General features: G+C 35.6%; 1 protein-coding gene across 1 annotated transcript in view; it reads left to right on the forward strand.

Annotated features, from left to right (window-relative positions):
• The window catches only part of wdr18 (WD repeat domain 18), a 54,740-nt gene extending 37,540 nt beyond the window's left edge, over positions 1-17,200 (forward strand). The window contains exons 8-10 of the mRNA XM_026274795.1: positions 9,617-9,783; positions 13,191-13,259; positions 16,791-17,200. Coding sequence (XP_026130580.1) covers positions 9,617-9,783; positions 13,191-13,259; positions 16,791-16,919 — 365 coding nt within the window. The 3' untranslated portion in view covers positions 16,920-17,200. The remainder of the gene's footprint in view (positions 1-9,616; positions 9,784-13,190; positions 13,260-16,790) is intronic.
• The last annotated feature ends 3,187 nt before the right edge of the window (positions 17,201-20,387 follow it).

The raw sequence follows: 20,387 nt of genomic DNA on the forward strand, positions 1-20,387 counted from the left end.
GTCTAAATAATTAAGTATATGGAGCTGTGATGAACAACACAGCAAATCCACAAATCTAAATAGCTATGTAAATCTATTTAACAACATTTTAGAAAGTAGCGCAGCTGCTTTATTTATGAGGTTTCCAGTGTAAGGGCTGCATTTTCTGCAGTTTAGCGCCATCTGCTGTCAGAGAGTGGATGTGTTTTCACATGTTCCCTATGTACTACTACCACTTGGTTGTTTACATCAGAGTGCACACCTGTCTTTCAAGCAGCATACAGCGGTGTTGTGCATTTTGACCAGTTGATGGGAAAAATATTCTTTAAATGCATTTCAAATTCTGAATAATTTGTAATGTATAATTGTTCACAGTATTTAGAAATGCCCATGATAACAATATTGTGCGTATACATTACCGTCATATATCGCATTACCGAATACCGGAACATGTCAGTGTGATGTTGTCTGTAATGTGTTTATACAACAGTTTGACGACAGAAGTTTTTTTTTATTTTATTTTTTTTTATAAAAAAGCAAGAATAACGGAATGCTTTTTAAAAACCTTCTTTTTTACAGAACTATTTCCATTTGCCACAGATTCAAATCTCAAGCTGAGCCCAAGCCTATGTTACTAATTCGAAAGCAATTTTTAGAACTAGTAACAAAGGAACGTTGAGTTGCTTCTTTCAAAGCTTATTGCTTTATGTTTATTGTATTAAAAGCTCACATCTCTGAAAACATCAACAAGCAAATTTTCAAATAAACATTATCTTTATTAACAAACCGCATATTTGAAGTCTAAACAAATAAATTCTCCCCTAAAAACTCTTAAAACTACATTCTGTGAAACAAAAACAGTTCTATTTATAAAATGAAAGTGGGTCTGCATGTCAGCCATGACAGGCTATGAGAAATACCGCAAACAGAATGAAGCAAACGGTGAAACATTTGGAATGCTGTTATCAGCACAATATCGCATTGCTGGAAACAGAACTCAGCCAATCGTATTTAAACTAGAGAGAACGGTTGTAGAAATGCATGTAAACATATATTTCAACTTGATAGCTTATCTGCAACTCAGTTTTTATTTAAATACTGATTTTTAAATAAATGTGATTTATTTATTATTAAATATTACTTTTGTTCTTGGTTTTGTTTTCTGTCAACATTGTATTATTGTATTATTTTGTTTTATTTCATCACTAGGCCTTTTGCCTTTCCTTGGATGTTATTTCCCTACTTCTAACATGAAAGACTATCATATTTTCTCTGGGAGCTTTTAAGGAGTCATGACAAAGGGCTATAGTAGTAATGGACATGTGTTGTGAAAAGCACCATTCAAATCAAGGTCCAAAAGCAAGATTAAAGAAAAAGCTCAAAGCCTTTGGGAAGGAAGCCTCTTGGACATTTGGCAGAATTACGGCCACAAATTTAACATCCATTCCGCCCCATTCCCTCTGGGGTGTCGTCATGCCAGGAGTCTCTGCAGTGCGCTGGCAGAGTGTGCATGTTACCCACCTCTTTGCACTTTTCCCCATCACTCCCAAGCGCCACGTTATGTGACCCGAGAAGCCGGCACACACAATTTATGACCGCGTGTCAGAGTAGCCTGCACCATTAGTGTAATTCTAGGAGTGGAGCCAGTATCCCGTGAATCAATTGCCATGATTGAGTGGGAGATAATTAGCTGGCCCTGATTGCACACAACAAAGAATAATACTTTTGCTTAAGTACGCAGCACACAAACTACATTTCATGACTCAGTGGAGTTTAATTTGGGAGTGTTTATTGCTCCAAAACCTAGTGAGCTGCCTTTAAACGCAGCATCTAACTGACAAAGAACTTAAGTGAACGATTTAGAACAAATTATGTTCCTCAGGCGAAGCACATCACATTTAATTCAGTGAAGTTTAGTGTTAGCATGTTGCTTAGCTGAAGACATGATACTGATGCATAGCTTTAACTTGACTGTTTTATGATAGCACTTTATAGTTGGGTCTCATTTGCTAACATTAGTTTAACTCCCATTGAACAATATAATTTTTTAAAGCATTTTTGTTATTTATTGTTTCGTTTAGTTCATAGTTCATTAAGAAATGTTAAAGGGATAGTTCACCCAAAGATGAAAAGTCTGTCTTTTTCACTTTTCCCCCCTAAAGTTGTTCCAAACCTGTATGAGTTTTCTTTCTTTTGTTACACACACATAAAATGTCTTTTGAAGAATGTGGATAACCAAATAGCTGCTGGACCCCATATATTGCTTTCTTTTGTGTGCCACAGAATAAACTCATGCAGGTTTGGAAAAACTTGAGTTTTCATTTTTGGGTGAACTATCCCTTTAAAAGATGAGCTTGATTTTAGTATTACCAAATGTTGAAATTGACTAAGATTAATAAATGCTGTAGTATTGTTCAGGTTAACTAATGTAGTTACAAAAAAGAAAAAGATTGTAAAAAATAAGTACCGACTTGCCTAAAAGTTGCGATAAGTGTGTATTTATTCCTATTTGGATCTGATTTCTCTCTCTACTTTTCCTGAGTTTATGATTATTCATTAGCTATTTGTTTTCCAAATACTTTATTTCACTTAGCAGAGCATTTATTAGCACACCAAAACTCCCTGGTCCTGGAGGCACTCCAACACTGCAAGTTTTGTGTGTATTCTTAATCAAACACACCTGATTCAGGTCATCAGCTCATTAGCAGAGACTCCAAGACATAAAACATGTGTCAGAGAAAGAAGACATGCAAAATGTGCATTGGTGGGGTGCCTCCAGGACCAGGGTTAGAAACCACTGCATTAATGAACTCCCTTGTCAATGCAAAAAATAAAATAAAAAAATGAAGCAAAAACTAAACAAACAGAAATGGGCACATTTATCTTGATTCTTCAAATCTAGAGACCGTAAGCAGTTTTGTGGAGGTTGCCTGCTCTTCACCAGCTGGCATTTTATGGGGTTTAAAATGTTATAAAAATGTTTCCGCTTTTGTAGAAGTGGTATATTTCTCTCTCATTTCGCTGAATGACAACCTTCGAAAAATCTTAGAAATGTCACTTCCAGTCTGGTTCTTTCCCTGTGACAGACGTTTATGGCATTACTTTCATGAAGCCTTGTCACGCTTTGTTCAGCCAACCTGCTTCAAGGTGTTTTTCTTAAAAGCTGTAGATGAGAATGAACAGACTGCATGGCTGAATGGCTAGTAACATAATGCAGTGCATTATTACAAGGCCATCAGCAGACGTTGCCATCATGTCTTCAGTGGTGTGTATAATTCACAAAATGCTTCGTAAATGGGGCTGAATCAGTTCATGTGTTCAGAGCTCTGCTGCGGTGCTCCTCGTTGTGCCGCATCTTTATAATATTTACTATATTATAACATATGAGTCACTTATAGTAGGATACTTTATGGAGATTTTCATGCAGTATTATTATTATCAATAAAAATACATTTTTGTTTAATTGAAAAAAAAAATTCTGAAAATTAACTAAATGTACATTTTTTGGGGATTATTTTTAAGTTTTGGGTATGTGTTGTATTGAAAAACGTGGAACATAAAGACTTAAAACACATCACTGTGCTGAGAAATGTAACATTGTTCAACATTTTTGAATTTCAGTGTATTAACTTTAAATTTGCTTAAAATATTTAATGGTTAAATGAAATACTAGTTCTAAAATAGCAGTAATAGATTATAAACAAAAGAAAACTATACAAAATATTAAGAGAAAAATTAAATAAATACTAAATTAAACATTTTAAATTACAATAAACCTTTTTTCATTACAATAAGTCTATTTTTCTTTTAATTTTATGGTAAGAGCAACTAATACTGTATATATACACCGATACTAAATTTTTTCTGCCATTACCGATTATTCAGAATGAAATCTGCCGATACCGATAATTTATTTTTCTTACGGGAAAAAAAAGCTCTCCAAGCTAATGCTGTAACTATGCAGGGACGCTTCTTATTTGGTACATTACTATAATATTAGAGGGTAAAATTAACAAGACTAAACTATTATATTCAACTGAGGGTGAGTAGATGATGACAGAAATTTCATTTTTTGGGGGAACTATCCCTCGAAGTACAGTTCAGCTTTTACATTTCTCTATGCGTCAAATAAAATAATTTTGATGAATTTCAGCTAGCAAACTGGAGTTGTGCCAAGGGAATATATGATGAGGGGGGTTCCCTCAACATTTCCATGTTTGAGTGCTGTAAATCCACCCGCAGGCGTCCTTAATTTTACTACAGGAGGTCTTAAAACCCTCATTAACATTCATGTTATGCCTCCCGCATACACCACCAAAAATAATAGGTATCAGCATGGTTCACCCTGTAAGTCGCTGCTTGATTTGAAATGTCTCCTGCAAGTATGTTATCTTTTAGCCTTGATTAATGAAGAGTGTCATTGAACATAATACAGCGTGACACAAGACGTGGGTTGCACCAAACCATCTTTTTCATCTGTAGTATTGTGATTTTGAAATATTATTCGTGTGTTAATTGAACATCCCAGCAAAATCTCAAGCTGACAATCATTCATTTCATCTTTAGATCATGACTTTCTCTCTGTTTAGGTGCATAAATGTGCCAAACACACACATACTGTAATCTTTATTTGATCGTGGGGTATCTGCGATTTTTGTTTTAGTTGTACAGTCACTCAAAAAAGCTTTTGGAGGCCATCACAGTTTCCCCTTTTGATTACTCAAACACTCAAGAGATGCAAATATAAATCCAAGTCTCGAACAAATGAGTAATTAAAATTTGAAGGGAATCAATCATTTCCCAAATCCCATCTGAATGAAATATTCTTGTGTGTTCCTGAAAATATGAAAAACCAAACAATCGTGGAGCTTCACTGTGTTGAAAATATGCCAAACGTTTTCACAGGGGTCTTTCAAAGGGGATTTACTTGATTTGAAATATTTGTCATTATTAAACTTGAGATGACTGCTGTCATGCCATCAAACTCATTTCTTCACATGTGCACCTTCTGAGAAATTTCTTTAGGCTATTGAAATTCATTGCATTCATTTGTTATGTACTTATTAGCAGACTGACGTGGAATCTGCACTCACAGATTTTCATTCAGTTTGAATGTCATCTTTCATAAAGTTATAAACATCCCAGTCCCTTTTAAGTTATTAAATTCATTGATTTAGATAAATGTTATGGGTCACCATTATGTAATTATGTAATGTAATTTGTTACGCATACAATGGGGTCTACAAGTGAAAAAGCTACCATTTGTATTTTTAATTTTATGTGTACACATTTTTTGTTAATTTTGTGCAATTAATTATAAAAAATATATAATTTTAATTAAATTAACACATTTAATGCACAGTTTTTAATGAATGAAATTGTGATTGATTTTGTGCGATTAGTTGTGTATAGTAAACATTTTTTTTAATAAATATGCGATTAACGCAGCGCACATTTTCTGTTTGACCCGTTGCGTAGCCCATAGTTGGAGAAATGGAGATGCTGTGTTGCCAACTTAATGTGCTTTTACTAATAACAAATGTACTTTTGCATAAAGCATCTATATTTGTCCATGCCTATGTTGATTAGAGTAAAAAAAAAAAAAAAAGTATTAATTTAAGGTACATTTATAACATAAAATGTGTGATTAAGTTGCGATTAGTCACGAGTTAACTCATGACAATCATGCAATTAATCGCGATTAAATATTTTTATCGACAGACAGCCCTAATTTAAAAACATACATTTAATAATTTAGAGCACTAAAGTAGATATAATGAATTGTAGTCTTATATTTAACAAAATGCTTTTCATTAGATTTAATCTCTATCAAATACGAGCAGTAGACAGTGATGACTTGTCTGAGGTACATAAAATGCTACATGACATTTTGTTTAAGTGGTTTTAATGACGTCCTTTGTTGTTGAGACACTATTGAACGATAACATGAGGGGTGCGATGTTTATTCATTTATATTTTGCCTTAAAACTGGTAATAAAGAGGATGGGGTGTTCATTTGCTCTCCTATTGCCTGTCCACGCACTGTGAGCCTCCGCTGACTGCACGCACACCTCCTCAAATAAACGAGGTCTTAACACTTGTCACAGCACATCAAAGAGCATCACTGCAGCATGCACCATGCAACACATTTTTTCTTATTTAAATCTAATGCACATAATTCCACAGACTTCTCCATAAATAATGTGCACAAAATTTAAAAAGTCAGCAGTTTCCATCTGGGCCTAGTTATTGGACACATTAGTTCCACAAGCAAGATGGTGGTATTGTAGGCCTGAAAGAGGGCTTGTGTAAAGCGTGGGCTCTGGATCCTTTCATAACAGTTCTGATCCAGGTTGAATTGATGAAAAGACCCATATAATTTAATTGCCTTCGGAGAGGAGCGGCGTGTTTCTCCCGCCAAGTCCGCACTGCCGAGAGACCAGCTGCTGCATCACTGCTTACCTGTTTTATCATAATTGTTTTGGCATCGTTCAGAAACAGGGATTAATGTAGACACAGTTCACTGAGCCGCTGCTCTGCAAAAAACCTATTTATCACCGTCTTTTCTTTTCGCGGAAAGTGCAGGGCCGCTTCGGAAGCTCCCATTGCAAACGTGGCTTTGTGTTCATTTGACTGGCCTCAATAAATCAACAATTCTGAGTCGAAAGGCTTCAGAGGAAACGGGGGAGTCAGGTCGCTTTCTTTAATCGCTTCAAAACAAAAAATGGCGATTTGAACGCAGCCTGATGCTGATCTTTTAATTAGACCACATGGGCACACACTCATGCATTTTATATATTTTTTTTATTATGATTATTATCTTATTTTAATCTAATGATGTCCTGCGACTTGTGCCAGGGGAACTGAAAACCCCTTAACAAACAATTCCAGACTGGCGAGATGCTTCCTGTGTGGCCAGTTTCAACTGTTGATGTCATCAGCGTCTGGAATGACTCAGTCCGTGAGTGATGGAGCTCATTTTTTAATTTTTCTATCAAACGCCAACACAGTTTATGAGTCTAATCTAATCTGCCAACAGACTCTTCTGTGTGATGGATCTCCTCACTCTGTCTCTTTCTGTGAAATTATGCAATGATTAATCTTTAGAGGATATCAGGATGACAGGACAAAATTGTGCTGTTGAAAACTGTTACTCCACAGCATCTTTGAAGTGTGGATACTTACCTTAATTATGTTTGCTTAATCCAGAAGAATTGTGGCAATGTCTCCAAGACACTTCAAGAAACCTACCTGCAAAGCTACGTGAAAAACAATGTGCAAGTGCACCTAGGACAAAAGCTTTTTTTTAATGCATAGTGTGGTCACACCAAATGTTGATTTAATTTAGTGAAGTTAATAGAAGTTAATTGATCAAATCTATTTTCGAAGGCATCCTCACTTTACAGCTTTTTTACACAAGTGCGTAAAACTTTGCATAGTACTGTAGCTTTGCAGGTTTCTTGAAGTGTCTTGGAGACATTGCCTCAGTTCTTCTGGATTGAGTCTGTCTCAGTTTGTTCTGTTTCTTCATGTTATTCCAGGCAGACTAATGATGATCAGATCAGATCTCTGTGTGGAGCACTGGCTGTTGTCAGATTCCTTGTGCAAACAAAAATCTGACTGGATTATTACACTTAATGGCAAAAATAATGTTTGGAAATGTAAACCGATATTTCCTACTGACACACTACAGCAAAACATAGAAATAACTGACTTAAAATCATTTTTTCCTGGTGAAAATACTAGTGCCCTAAGATTGTTTTATATATGACCAATGTACTGTATGCAGCATTTAAATGAGGTATATTTGCATACATCCTGTTTTCTCAGAATTAGGTCCGTAAGTCTGCGAACATTTTGAAAATCTGTGTCAGAATTGAATGCAGACCTGCAATTCATGGAAATAGTTTCAGAATATTTCCATGAAATATATTTGTTCGTATATATTTAAAATAATATATTTAGCTTGTTTATTAAATATATTGGTAATTTTTTTTTTTATGTATATCTTCCTTGTGGGTTTGATATAATGTTGATATATAGTGGGGCCAACAGATCTTTGAAAAAATGAATTTTTTTTTTTGACTGAATTTAATTCTGATAATTAAAACCTTAGAAAACATTAAAACCATGGGCTATGATTCTGGCTGAATAAATGTTATGCTTTTTTTGTTTCTAAACTTTTAAACATTTGAACAGTAGTGTGTAATATATTTACTATATATTATTATCAAATGTATCAAAATTCCTTTGTACCAAAGTTCCAGCTTTCAGTGAATCACAACATGCTTTTTAGAACTTTCTCAAATCATGCTGAAGAACATGATTATGTTTTCTTTACACTCTTTTGTTTTGATCCATCAGTCTGCTTCAGGGTGATATTTAGTACCTGAGCTAATATATCTCCCTGGTACAGATGATTTGTGTTTAGCCCTTTTATAGAGGAGAACAAACAGCAGATGCCAGAAGCTCAGTTGGACCTGGTTGCTGTTAATTAATCTCAGGTGAACTGCAGGAACGCTCTTCTGTCCCTGAGAGTGTGTAGACACTGCGTCAAACTCTCTCCTGCCAGTGTGTTTCGGTCAGTGTGAAAGACAGGTTTCAGACACACAGATGCTGTTGTGATTGGTGTCGGTGTGTTCTACACTGACAGTAATGGGCAAATAAAAATGTCCAACATTGTAAGCGGGAAGTGAAGAGCTCTTCAGTGCCTCCGAGTGCAGAGTTGTAAAAGATTATCTGCTGGTTTTATCTCCTCCGCTTCCAATTCCACTCAGCAGGGGAGAAAACTGAAGTGAAAGAACCTTGAGATTTTCTGGTTTTAGTGTGTGTATATATATATATATATATATATATATATATATATATATATATATATATATACATACATACATACACACACACACACACACACACACACACACACACACACACACACACACACACAGTATATGTGTTTTTTGAAGTCTCTCTTGTTCACCAAGACTCCATTTGTTTGATAAAAATATACTGTACAAACAGTAATATTGTGAAATTGTATTCGTTTGACTGCCATCACAAATAAATTAGATTTAAAAATATATTACAATAGAAAGCAGTCATTACTTCCATCTTCAGTGTAACATGATCCTTCATTTCTTAATAGATTGTTATTATTCCTATTTACTATGTGTCCTGTTTAATTGAATTCATTTATTTTGATTTACAGAAAACACTCTCATTCATGTTATTCATTGTACAAATTGTAGCTATAACAAGATGTTAATTAAGTGTCATTTTAAAGCGTTACCACTATCCTTCAAACCACTAGGTTTGTCCCATTTTTCAGCAAGAAGCATTAAATTAAAAATTTGAGAGAATATGATTTATTTTATATATTTTAATAAGTACAGGTTGGAGTATGTTGTTCACTTTTACATAAAAATATATTTTACACTGAATAACAGTAGAGCACCATTTCACTAATATTATTATTTACATTTCATTTAAAACATTGAAGTTGAAGTTATATTGCTATATTAGTTATTTTGACTGAGGAAATGGTTTTTGAAGATTTCAATATTCACAAACCTTTAATAAAAACTGCAAGGGTTTTCATAGAGAACTGATATTTTAATCTATCTCGTCTCTTCGACAGGCCCCGTGACCAATGCTGTTATCATACCAGCACCTGCCAACATGTTCCTTGCTGACAGCCATCCATCCGTCCCACTGCCTCGGTTCAGTCGCCACCTGAACCCCTCCGAACAGGGTGACGGCACGGGCCCCGGAGGCATGTGTCTGAGACTGGGAGCCGACACACAGGTAACGATTGAAACACCACTTGCGATATAAAGGCCACATCTCATGGAAAATATGATGAGGTCCACTGTGAATGTTTATGAGATGTCACAATCGCTCATTTAAAACAACAGAGTTACATTTACTAATCAATTCATATTTGGTATGCAGGAACTTGGCCTTCCCTGAGAAATACAAAAGGTCACATGCAAAGGTTTAGCCAAAGCCAGAGCTCATTTACATATAAATGTGTTAAAAGATGCGGAAGCATAACATTCTCTGCTTCTATAAATCAGACATCATTAAGAGCTTGCTGTATGTTAGGACTGAATAATGTAGCCAGAATATTTGATAGTGTATAATAAATTATTTATCTATGTTTTTTTTAATTTAATAGTTTCAAAGGATTATTCTTGCTGTGGTTTTGTTCTTTAAATGCACATTTCAAAGTATAAGTAAATAAGGATGTTTCTTGATTTTTACTCACTTAAGCACAGTAAGATTTGAACATTATATTAATAATTTGCAGTTATGTGCAGAAACTTAATTTTCTTGAAGCAGTTTGAAATGATTTACAGAAATTAGCATAAATGTTTTTGCTTCAAAAATTTTAATCAGCAACTGAATTTATCAGTTTCTTTATTTCCAAACTTTTCAATGGTAGTGTATAACATATCTTTTGTTATATATTTAAAATCTTTCTTGTCTTGATTTAATGAAGAAATATAGATTCCATTAGTCCCAGCCCATTCTTTCAGCACTGTTGGTTCTGGAAGTATTTTTTTTCCCCAAAGTGATTTTAAAAAGTATTTGTTAAAGCATTATAAGTCATGAACCAAACCAAGAATGCTGCTCTTTTTTCTGCTGCGACTCTGATTGCTGGGATTTTCTGTACAGCATTGTAGGAGCGGGTGATATACTGTTCCAGTAGATTAATCAGTAGAAATCTGTCAGCTGGTTGAGATTGTTGACAGTCCTCTCTAGCAGTAACACGCTCACATGCCATTGCTGTGCTATGTGATCATGATAGCGTATCATTTGTATACATTTTTAAGCATTTTTTTTAAAAACAACAAATTTTAAGCCATTGAAATGCAATACACGTGCTCTCAGAGAGGCGTGTGCACGTGATGACGGTGCTCTTAGAGCGCTGGAGTATTTTATATTAACAAGGCATACATCAATGGAAAACTTATTTATTCAGCTTTCAGATGATGTATAAATCTCAATTTTAACAAAAATTACATTTATGAATGGTTTTGTCTTCCTGGGTCACATATATATCATTACCATGAAATAAAATTACTCCTATTGTGATATAAAATTGTGGTCATATCGCCCACTGCTAGCATCATGGGAAATGTAGTTTTTCACAAGCGATTGAGCTGTTAAATATGATTATTTTAAAACAGAAGTGGATGATGGCCTGAAGATGAATGCAACATTTATTAACAGCCTCGGAGCTCTGTCTTTAGATACCTAAATGTTGCTAAATATATCTTATAAATAAATAATATTGATAACAAAATAATTACAAATCCATCATGAATATCCAGCCATCCTCAAATGCATATTCAGGTGGTTGTTCTTTTCCTTTAATGCAGATGTTTAAGTTTCACTGACACTTGTAGAAGGTGTAACAGCTGCATTTGGGTGATACGATTGGTTCCAACCTTTTGTTATCTTTCTTTCCTTTCTGCATATCTGCCGTTTTCCTCTTCCTCCCCCCCTCTTAGCTTATTTACAGAGCGGCTAATCTTCCAGCCTCTGGGAGAGCACATGACATCTGGAAAACATGCTTCTTTCACCTCTGCACATTGAAAGGGATCTTAAAACAAATGTGCATGAATACTTCTACCAGGAAGCAGGAATAACTGTGACCCAGAGGCTGCACCCAACATCACATATTCAGCATGACTGGCGTTCCACACGGCGTCCAAATTAAAGCTGCTCTGAGAAAATTAATTTCTCTTATGGAATTGTTTCTCTTATTCGCTTGGAAGGCGAAACCCGGGCTGAATTGAACCGCTCGACGCTCTAAATAATCGCGACTCGAGGGGAAAGTCTATTAACAGCCTGACTGACTCTATTCAGATGGAGGTCAGCGGTAAGATGGGTTTCCATCAGACCTGTTGCCATCCTGAGTGGAGCTTGAGGACAGTGGGTTATGACTCTGAACTTTGCATAAAGATATTAAAGCTCTTATTTGGCCCTGAATTAGGCAGCTCATGATGGTGAGCTAAAGGTTACTGCCGGAGCTACAGAGGTCAACCGCTCTGCTTTCATAACTTATTCTGAAGCTATTTTTTATTAAGCTTAATCGTCTGCGATATTTGCCAGCTGTCTTTTTATCCTGAAAACATTTCATTTTAATTGGGCATTCATGTTATTTTGCATTGGTAACAAGCCTCCACAATCTTTCCTGGTTGCGGTTGCCAGATTACAAGACTTTAAATCCTCTGTCCAGTGGATTACTTGATGTGTCCAGCTTGGCAACCTTGCACATGTGCTCTCTCTGTATTACAATAAAAATGCTTCTGAGCTGAAAACACAGACAAAAAAATTTAAGTTTCATTTTGTGGTGGAAATAAGTGCTAGTGAAAATTAGACTCCTAAAACTAATTCTACAGATTTATATGCACTTTGTATCCTACTTTTAATAAAACTTGTTCTTAATTTTGATTAAAAAGCAGTTGTGCTGCTTACTATTTTTATGGAAACAGTGGTTAATTTTTTCAATTATTGGTTACATTTTTGTTTTTTTTAAACATTATAAATGTCTTTACTGTCACTTTTGATCAGTTTATTTTGTCCTTTCTTTATAGTATTAATATTATTAATTGTTTAAAAGTATTTCTTTCAATACAAATTTTTACTGCGCACATACTTAAATGGTAGTTTAACCAAAGCCTCCACATTAAGGAAATTCTGTAGATTTGTGAGTGTCTGTTGGTGTTTGTATGAGCACAATCAAACTACTATGCTGAGCAGCAGCACCTGCTTTACTCCTCTTTCTGTGAAATCAGCAGCTCTACTGTATCCATCGAGGCAGGAACGGTAAATTCCCACAGACGGGCACTGATGGTCCGTAAATCAGCAGAGTAAGATGGCAGGATCTGGGAAGGGCTTTTAAAAAGAGATTGACCTTGCTGAGATTTTCATTGTCAGCCTTAATAATCTCGTTGGACCCTTGGAACAACGTCATCCCCTGCACAATCCCCCAGACACTTATTCACTGTCAGCAGTGATCAGCCTGCAGGAGACGGCCATGATTAGACCTGGTTTGTAATTGACCCTCTACCGTTTGGCACAGCCACTTCAGGGAAATGCCACACAAAAACACCTTATTTGCACAGTCGGTCATTATTGTAGCTTAACATGCTATTATGTTGATGTTTAAAGTGATTTGCTTTGTCTTTTCACTCTCTCAGGGGCTGGAGGGGACATATTTGGAGAAAGCAGACGAGCTCTACTCTCTGATGTGTGCTGTCACTGACAAGGTAAGCGGGGAAGTTCACCGCTACTGTCGTTACCTTGAGCTGAATTTTAGCAAGGCTTTTAAGGCGGAGATGGTTTGTAGCCTGTTGGCTTTGATTTTTTAGATGATCAGCGTGACGAGAGTGGAGATGGAGCACTTGTCATGAGTAGTGTGGACTAGTGCTCATCCAGGCAGAGTAATCAACACATAAATGCCAATTTACAATGGTTAACAGCTATACCCATCTGGGCAAAGAACTCAACCTTTTTATATGAATTGCAATCAAATATTGTTTAAATAAAATGTTCAGCAAATTAAGGTTCTTTGCTATGATATCCAATGCGAAATTTCTCTGCCTATACCGATAACCGATTATTCAGAAAACTGATGATGATAGTTTGGTTTTCTTAAGGAAAAAAATCTCTCTCATCTAATGCTGTAAACTTATACAGGGAAGCAATTAATTTGTTACATTACTATAATAATAGAGGTTAAAATTAACAACAGAGACCAAACTACTGTATTCAACTGCTATTTATGTTCAGATATAATAATTGCAGTCAAATAAAAACTGAAATGTTTGCGTACAACTTATTTGCACGTACGGTAGTTTTCATACAAACTTTTCTTTGTCAGATTTATTCAAATACACATAATTATCAATATTAATCTCCCTCTAGTGTGTTTTAATGCTAATTATCCAACTGTGAACACTGGATAACTTTCCTTAGTTTTACTTTATATTTCCTTTACTTTAACATAGTAGATGTAGTATGTCTGAATTTCCTTCAGACTACCCATATTCATACTACATAGAACGCACTTTTTTTGTCTTAAAGTTCAAATTCAAATGTAGTACCTATTCAGACAGTACGCGATTTCAGATACACTGTTTATCTCTTGTAACAAAGAACAAATCTCTTTGTGAGTACTGGACAGGAGGTGTATTAGATATAATGTTTGTTGAAGGGAAAAACATGGACATTTTCCATAAAAGCATATCATTGCTTTTATCAGACGTCACAAATTATTGTCTGATGTGGTGGTGCATCCCTAATTATATGTGGCTTCAAGGCAAGCCAACCAGGCAGGGTAGGTGATTTGGTTCAAAACCATTTTTTGTTTTGCTGGTTGAAAGTCTTCACATTCCGATAGCAATCACCAAGTTAAGTGGTCTAAATGTATTCATATCGTGTATGGAAGCCGTAGGATCATTAAATGTTTGCCCAATCATATCGCTTAGTCAGAGGCCTGCAACCCTCCACCAACGCCATCTCACGTTCATGTGTTTTTTGGAGGAGGCTTGGCTTTAGAGAGTGATCTGCAGAGAGTTTGGGATCTTATGCTTTTATAGCTAGCTCGCTCTCTGAAATCACCAACCTTTAATTTTTGACGTGATCTACCTTCCCATTCGACTGGTAGACTGTAAAATGAACAAATCAAAAATCACATAGACTATCATTCACTGAGGAATAAATGAATAAATTCTGAATTAATTGATAATAGTAGTGTGTTAGGAAAGGGTTTCCTGGGACAAGTCGGCTATACAAAATATTTACAGCAGCATGCTGTGATTTACAGAGGCGATCGATACAATACTACAATCTGTCATATCGAGCATCTCACTCACTGGCTCTTGAAGGAAATGAGCCACTTGCACACATCTGTCAGAGTCTCGGCTGATTCACACCGCCGATAGAGCAGCTCCACTGGGCCGCTCTTATCCCAGAGTTCTGCCTCTCTCCTCGGGATGTTGAAAGTGTATTTGAGAGCAAACGAAGGAGAACACAATCAGACTGGGCTTGAAGCTGAACTGATTAACACACAAAGCCTACTGTAAGAGTTTATCTTCTCTCAGCTCAAGCCTTTAGAGTAGCGGAGTGCCTTCAGTAGCCAATCCTACTGAAAATGTGACACCTAATTGTTGTATTCTTAATTTTATGAGCTTCCTTAATTAAGAGGGGGTGTCTGTATAATTTCGGCCTTTTTGACATCAGTTGTTCAGGGAATTAAATACAGGCAAAGCACAAGCTGTGTACCTCATAACTCTGTCCAAATACATTATTTTAGCCTCTTTAAAATGTCAAAGTACAGTGAGGCCAGATGGTCCCAGCAATCCTGTCCATCTGGAGGGACCGACGGGTGTTTTGGGGTTTGTTGCCGTTATCTGCCTCCAAACGCGTTCAGGTCGCCATAGAGTTTGTTCCCTCTTCCTCATGGACCTCCTGACGCTTTTAAAGGGAGTTCGGCTCTTGCAGGACCATTAAGTGGATTAGTTTCACTCACTCAAAAGGGAGCTGGATCCTGCAGGAGAGCTCAGAGCCCGCTGTGTTTATTCAGGAGATGTACAGTATGTAAATAAATATATAACTGGAGAGCAGGAGAATTTTTTTTTACCCTCCCTACCGTCTTAATCTGGGGGAAATGTGCATCGCTGTCACCCGCCGTTTGCCTGCATGGGAGGAATCGAGCACAAAGGGAATGTCAATATTTCCTCCGATGGATTAAGGAAGCTCTAAAACGGGATTTGATGACCTCAGCGAAAATATATGATGAAACTTGAATTCTTAGCCGCAGGTGCAGGGTGTTTTTTTCTATATGAAATAACCTCACCTCCTCATTTACACAGCTCATCTTCTAATTTATATATGCTTGAGATTTAGCTCTTTTAGATTAAAGGAATATTCTGGGTTCAGTACAAGTTAAGCGCATTCGACATTTAGGACATTTTTTCCAATAACCACAGAAAATAATATTCTCTTTGCCAAGTTCTTTAAAACAACCTAAGCGTATGACAAACTGCTGTACTAATATAATGAGCTGTGGTTGCTCCAGTCACAATATAATATAATATAATATAATATAATATAATATAATATAATATAATATAATATAATATAATATAATATAATATAATATAATATAATATAATTAGTTCTTTCAAATGATTAATCACGATTAATAGCATCCAAAATGTTGTTTATATAATATATGTGTATTGTGTATATTTATTATGTATACATGAATAAACACACCTACTGTACAGTATATATTTTGAAAATATTTACACTTATTTAATACAAAAACGCAGGATATTTTTCTTAAATACATACATGCATGTGTGTGTATTTATATATACGTAATAAATAATATACACAGTACACACACATATATTTTGTTAGCAAAAACTTTTATTTTGGATGCGATTAATCGAGATTAATCATTTGAAAGCACTAAAATAATATATAGAGTAAGATAAGCTGTAGTAATTCCTGTCACAAAGGTCATGGAAATATGATATATATCAAATTTTTGTTGATTGAGAGTATTATTTGAGACATTTGTACAATAATATGTTTGTTTAAATCTATTAATTCTGAAGTATGTGCCTCACATACAAGTGAATATCTGTCCCAATAATTTCTAGAAAGTAATCTATAAGAACACGTATGTGTAATTGTGAACGACTGGAAAGGTCATGGAGATTGAAAGTGTTGGGACTCTGTTTGTCAAACAGCGATGTGATGATAAGTGTGGCTCTGTTCTCTGTCAGAGTGTGTTTGGTGATGGGGAGAACACTAAAGTTCGAGTGTCTGAACTGGAGGAGGAGGTGAAGACCCTGAAGAAGATCAATAAAGATCTGTATGAGTTCTCCACTCAGCTCCTGACCAAACCCAGCTAGAAGAGCTTCCAGCTGCAGAGGTCCTCCGTCAGAACAGTCGGATCAGTACCAGAACAACGGGAGAGAAAAATGCATCAATTCTGCCCAATTTTTACGTCCTAAGTGCAGGATTTTTTTCACATCCTTAAGCACAAGGACCTGGAGGTATAGTTGTAGTGTGTTTATGTGGTGACATTTACTTTCTGTATTATCGTAGGCATAAACTTCAATTATTTGGTGTTTTTTTCTTAAAAAAAATATTTTGAACTGTACACTTCATTAAAAAAAAAGTTGCCTAAAAATCACAGGTGTGACATTGTAATCATTTTTCAGCCTCTTTATTTTCATTCCAACCAGCACGTAAGACACAGATCTTTGAAAAGATTAAAAATACTAATAAACTGGTGATGTGTCTACCTAAAAGCTTATTTATTGATCGTTACCAGCCTTTGAGAACTTGAGTTTAACCCCATCACGGTAAATTTGGGAATTATATACTGATAATTTGATTGGTAACTGCAGTATTTCTTAATATAGAATAATATTCCATAACATTTCCTTATTTTTTTAAGGAGAAAATCTCAGAGTATAACATGATTGAAAAGAAAGACAAAATAAGAATAATCTTCTCACAAATTGCATTTTTTTTTGTGTGTTATTTTTATTGTTACTAACATTTAAATGCTTCTTTAGTCCAGCCCTGTCAAGGGAAATAATATAAATTATATACTTGTTGGCTAGATAACTGCAGTATTTTGTAAAACCCAATTAATAAATAATAATATTCCATCACATTTAAATAATTTTTTAAGGAGAAAATGTCACAGCAAAACTGGGTTGAGCAGAAATGCAAGTAAAGAATTCTTTCAAATTGTATTAGTTTATTTATTTATTGTTACTAACCTTTAAGTGCAAATTTGGAAATGATATACTTACTTTGATAGATAACTTGCAATATTGCAATTATGGTTTTGGAGTGCTTAGTAAAATGTAAATCTATACACAATATATAAAAATCTGAGAGGAAAATGCCAGAGCACAACAGGGCTGAACAGTGTCAGAAATGGCTAATGCTAAAAGCATTTTTAAAAGAAACAAAAAAATTCCAAATAAAATGTTTACTTAAAAAAAAAAAAATCCTGCAATAAAAAAAAAAATCATTAAATGATGTGTGGGCATTTACAGTAGTATCAGAAACTTTCAGTACTTTATCAGAAATCTTTGTTCTGACCTTTGTCTTCAGTAAAACCTGAGACATGAGCTCATTCTCCTGCTGTACATCCAGCAGCTGTCAGCGAAGTCATCGTTTTGTAATTTGAAGCTGGCCAGAAAGATCAGATTAGCCGTGTTCATACAGCCTCACACCGTCGTCTTGTTCAAATGACACTTCGATCTGGCTTCCTCCACATATGCCTCTCTTTCGCTTTGCAGTGCAGCCTAAAACTTCATAAACACCTTTCCCCCGCACAGCGGCTTATTTTCCATCTCTTGTTACAGGAGAGTAAAGCTGCCCTCTCTGTGACCCCGGGATTTAAAATTCTGGAAACATCCGCAGAATCTTAAAGAGGAAATATTAAAGCCTTTAAAAACTCAAATAAATAAATAAATCAATAAGAAACGAGTGGGAAAAAGACATCAGTATTCCGCCGGCATGCTGTTGTGAATGCAAAGAATGCTTGATTTCTATCTAGTTAACTCAATTAGACCATGTGATGCAGATAAGACCCATCTGAGTATCATCGTCTTAGGATGGAGAGACCGACAGACAGAGAGAGACAGAGAGAGAGAGAGGGGAAGCAACACTGATAACAATGACAACTACCTCTCTGCACTTTCTCTTTGAAGATTGTTCTACTTCAGCTGTTCCTGCTCACAAGAGGGAGAAACAGTTCACTCCAATCATCGTGTGGAAACTCATTCTTTCACCTTGACAGAGTCATTCTGTGGCCCTCAGCTGCGGGAAGCATTGTAAGCAGGTGGTTCATGGAGGAACAGCTTCTTAAGAGCTTATTTGGTTGCAGTGGATGAGAAGGAAAGGTGTGCTTTGAGCCGCATGTGACGTGAAACACCTGGTCCCTGGGGAGTTTCTTTCTTCTGTTAAATTCCAAAGAAGATATTTTGAAGAATGCTGGTAACCAAACAGTTGTTGGTCCCCATTGTCTTCCAAAGTATGAAAACAAATATTACGGAAGTCAGTGGGGACCATGATGTTTACCACATTCTTCAAAATATCTTCCTTTGACAAAAAAAAACTCATGCAGGTTTGGAACAACTTGAGGGGTGAGTAAATAATGATGGTATATCCCAACATGTATATTAGGAGAAAATTTTATTTTTCTGAAAGGTAACGCACATTTCCACCACTTTAATGTAATTCCCATTTCATATCAGTCATTTATTTATTACTATTTTTGGAATAAAATCTCCAAAAACGTTGAAGCAAATTTTTAAATAGGCTTTACCTTTATTAACAAAGCACATATTGGAAAACTTAAGTATTCTTGACTAAAAAAAAAATCTTAAAGCTACATTACATGACACAAAAAGAGTATTATTTATAAACTAGTGGATTTGGTTGTCTGCCATGACACTCGCTTGAAAAATACTGCAAGCGGAGTGATACAAACGGTGAAATAGTTGGAGTGCTGTTATCACTCGAATATCAGATTTGAGGACATGAAAGAACTATTGTATAAAACTAAATTTACTTAATTTACCGTTGAATCCAAGCTAATATCCAAGGATATCATATATCCTTCAGTGCCTTTGATTTCATTTAATTTCTACCTAGAAATAGACGTTCTTCTCAAATATTCAGTTGACTAGCTCTCTTAAATATTTTCCAGATCATCAGATGTTATGTTTTGACGTCTTGAAATGTGCTCTGAGACCAGTTGCTTTTAAAATTGCCTTGACAGTAGATACAATTAAGTCTATTAAATGAATAGTTCACCCAAAGATGAAAATTCATGTAGTATTACCTGCATTTAAATATATTTTTTTCATTCTAAACCTAAGACTTTCTGTATTCTTTGGAGCACAAAAGAAGAGTTTTGTTTTGAGCCCCACTGATTCACTATACTCAAAAACAGATTAAACATTTGTATTGACGTTTTCGGTTTCTACAGGTTTAGTGGCTATATACATGAGCCTTGCATTATTGAACTTTCCCCAAACTCGATTCTTGATTACAATATCATTATAGCACTCAAATCTGTGCCGATTGCCGTCTCGCTCCATGCAGCTGTCATTCAGCGTATTTGTCATCAGCACTGCAGAATACTTCAATTCTCTCTGCTGGTTTCTGCATGCTGACCAAATCAAATGTTTTCTGAATGTCCTATGCAAATATAGCCCTCGAATTTCAACATGTTCTCAAGAAGGACGTGAATAATTTAAACGGCCTCTGTTAAACGGCTAATGTTGCTGTGAGATGACCCATCTGGGCTTCTGGGAAATTTGTCACAGCTGCATATCAAGGCTGAAGAC

The sequence above is a fragment of the Carassius auratus genome, chromosome 11 (genome assembly GCF_003368295.1).
Source record: "Carassius auratus strain Wakin chromosome 11, ASM336829v1, whole genome shotgun sequence".
Taxonomy (NCBI): domain Eukaryota; kingdom Metazoa; phylum Chordata; class Actinopteri; order Cypriniformes; family Cyprinidae; genus Carassius; species Carassius auratus.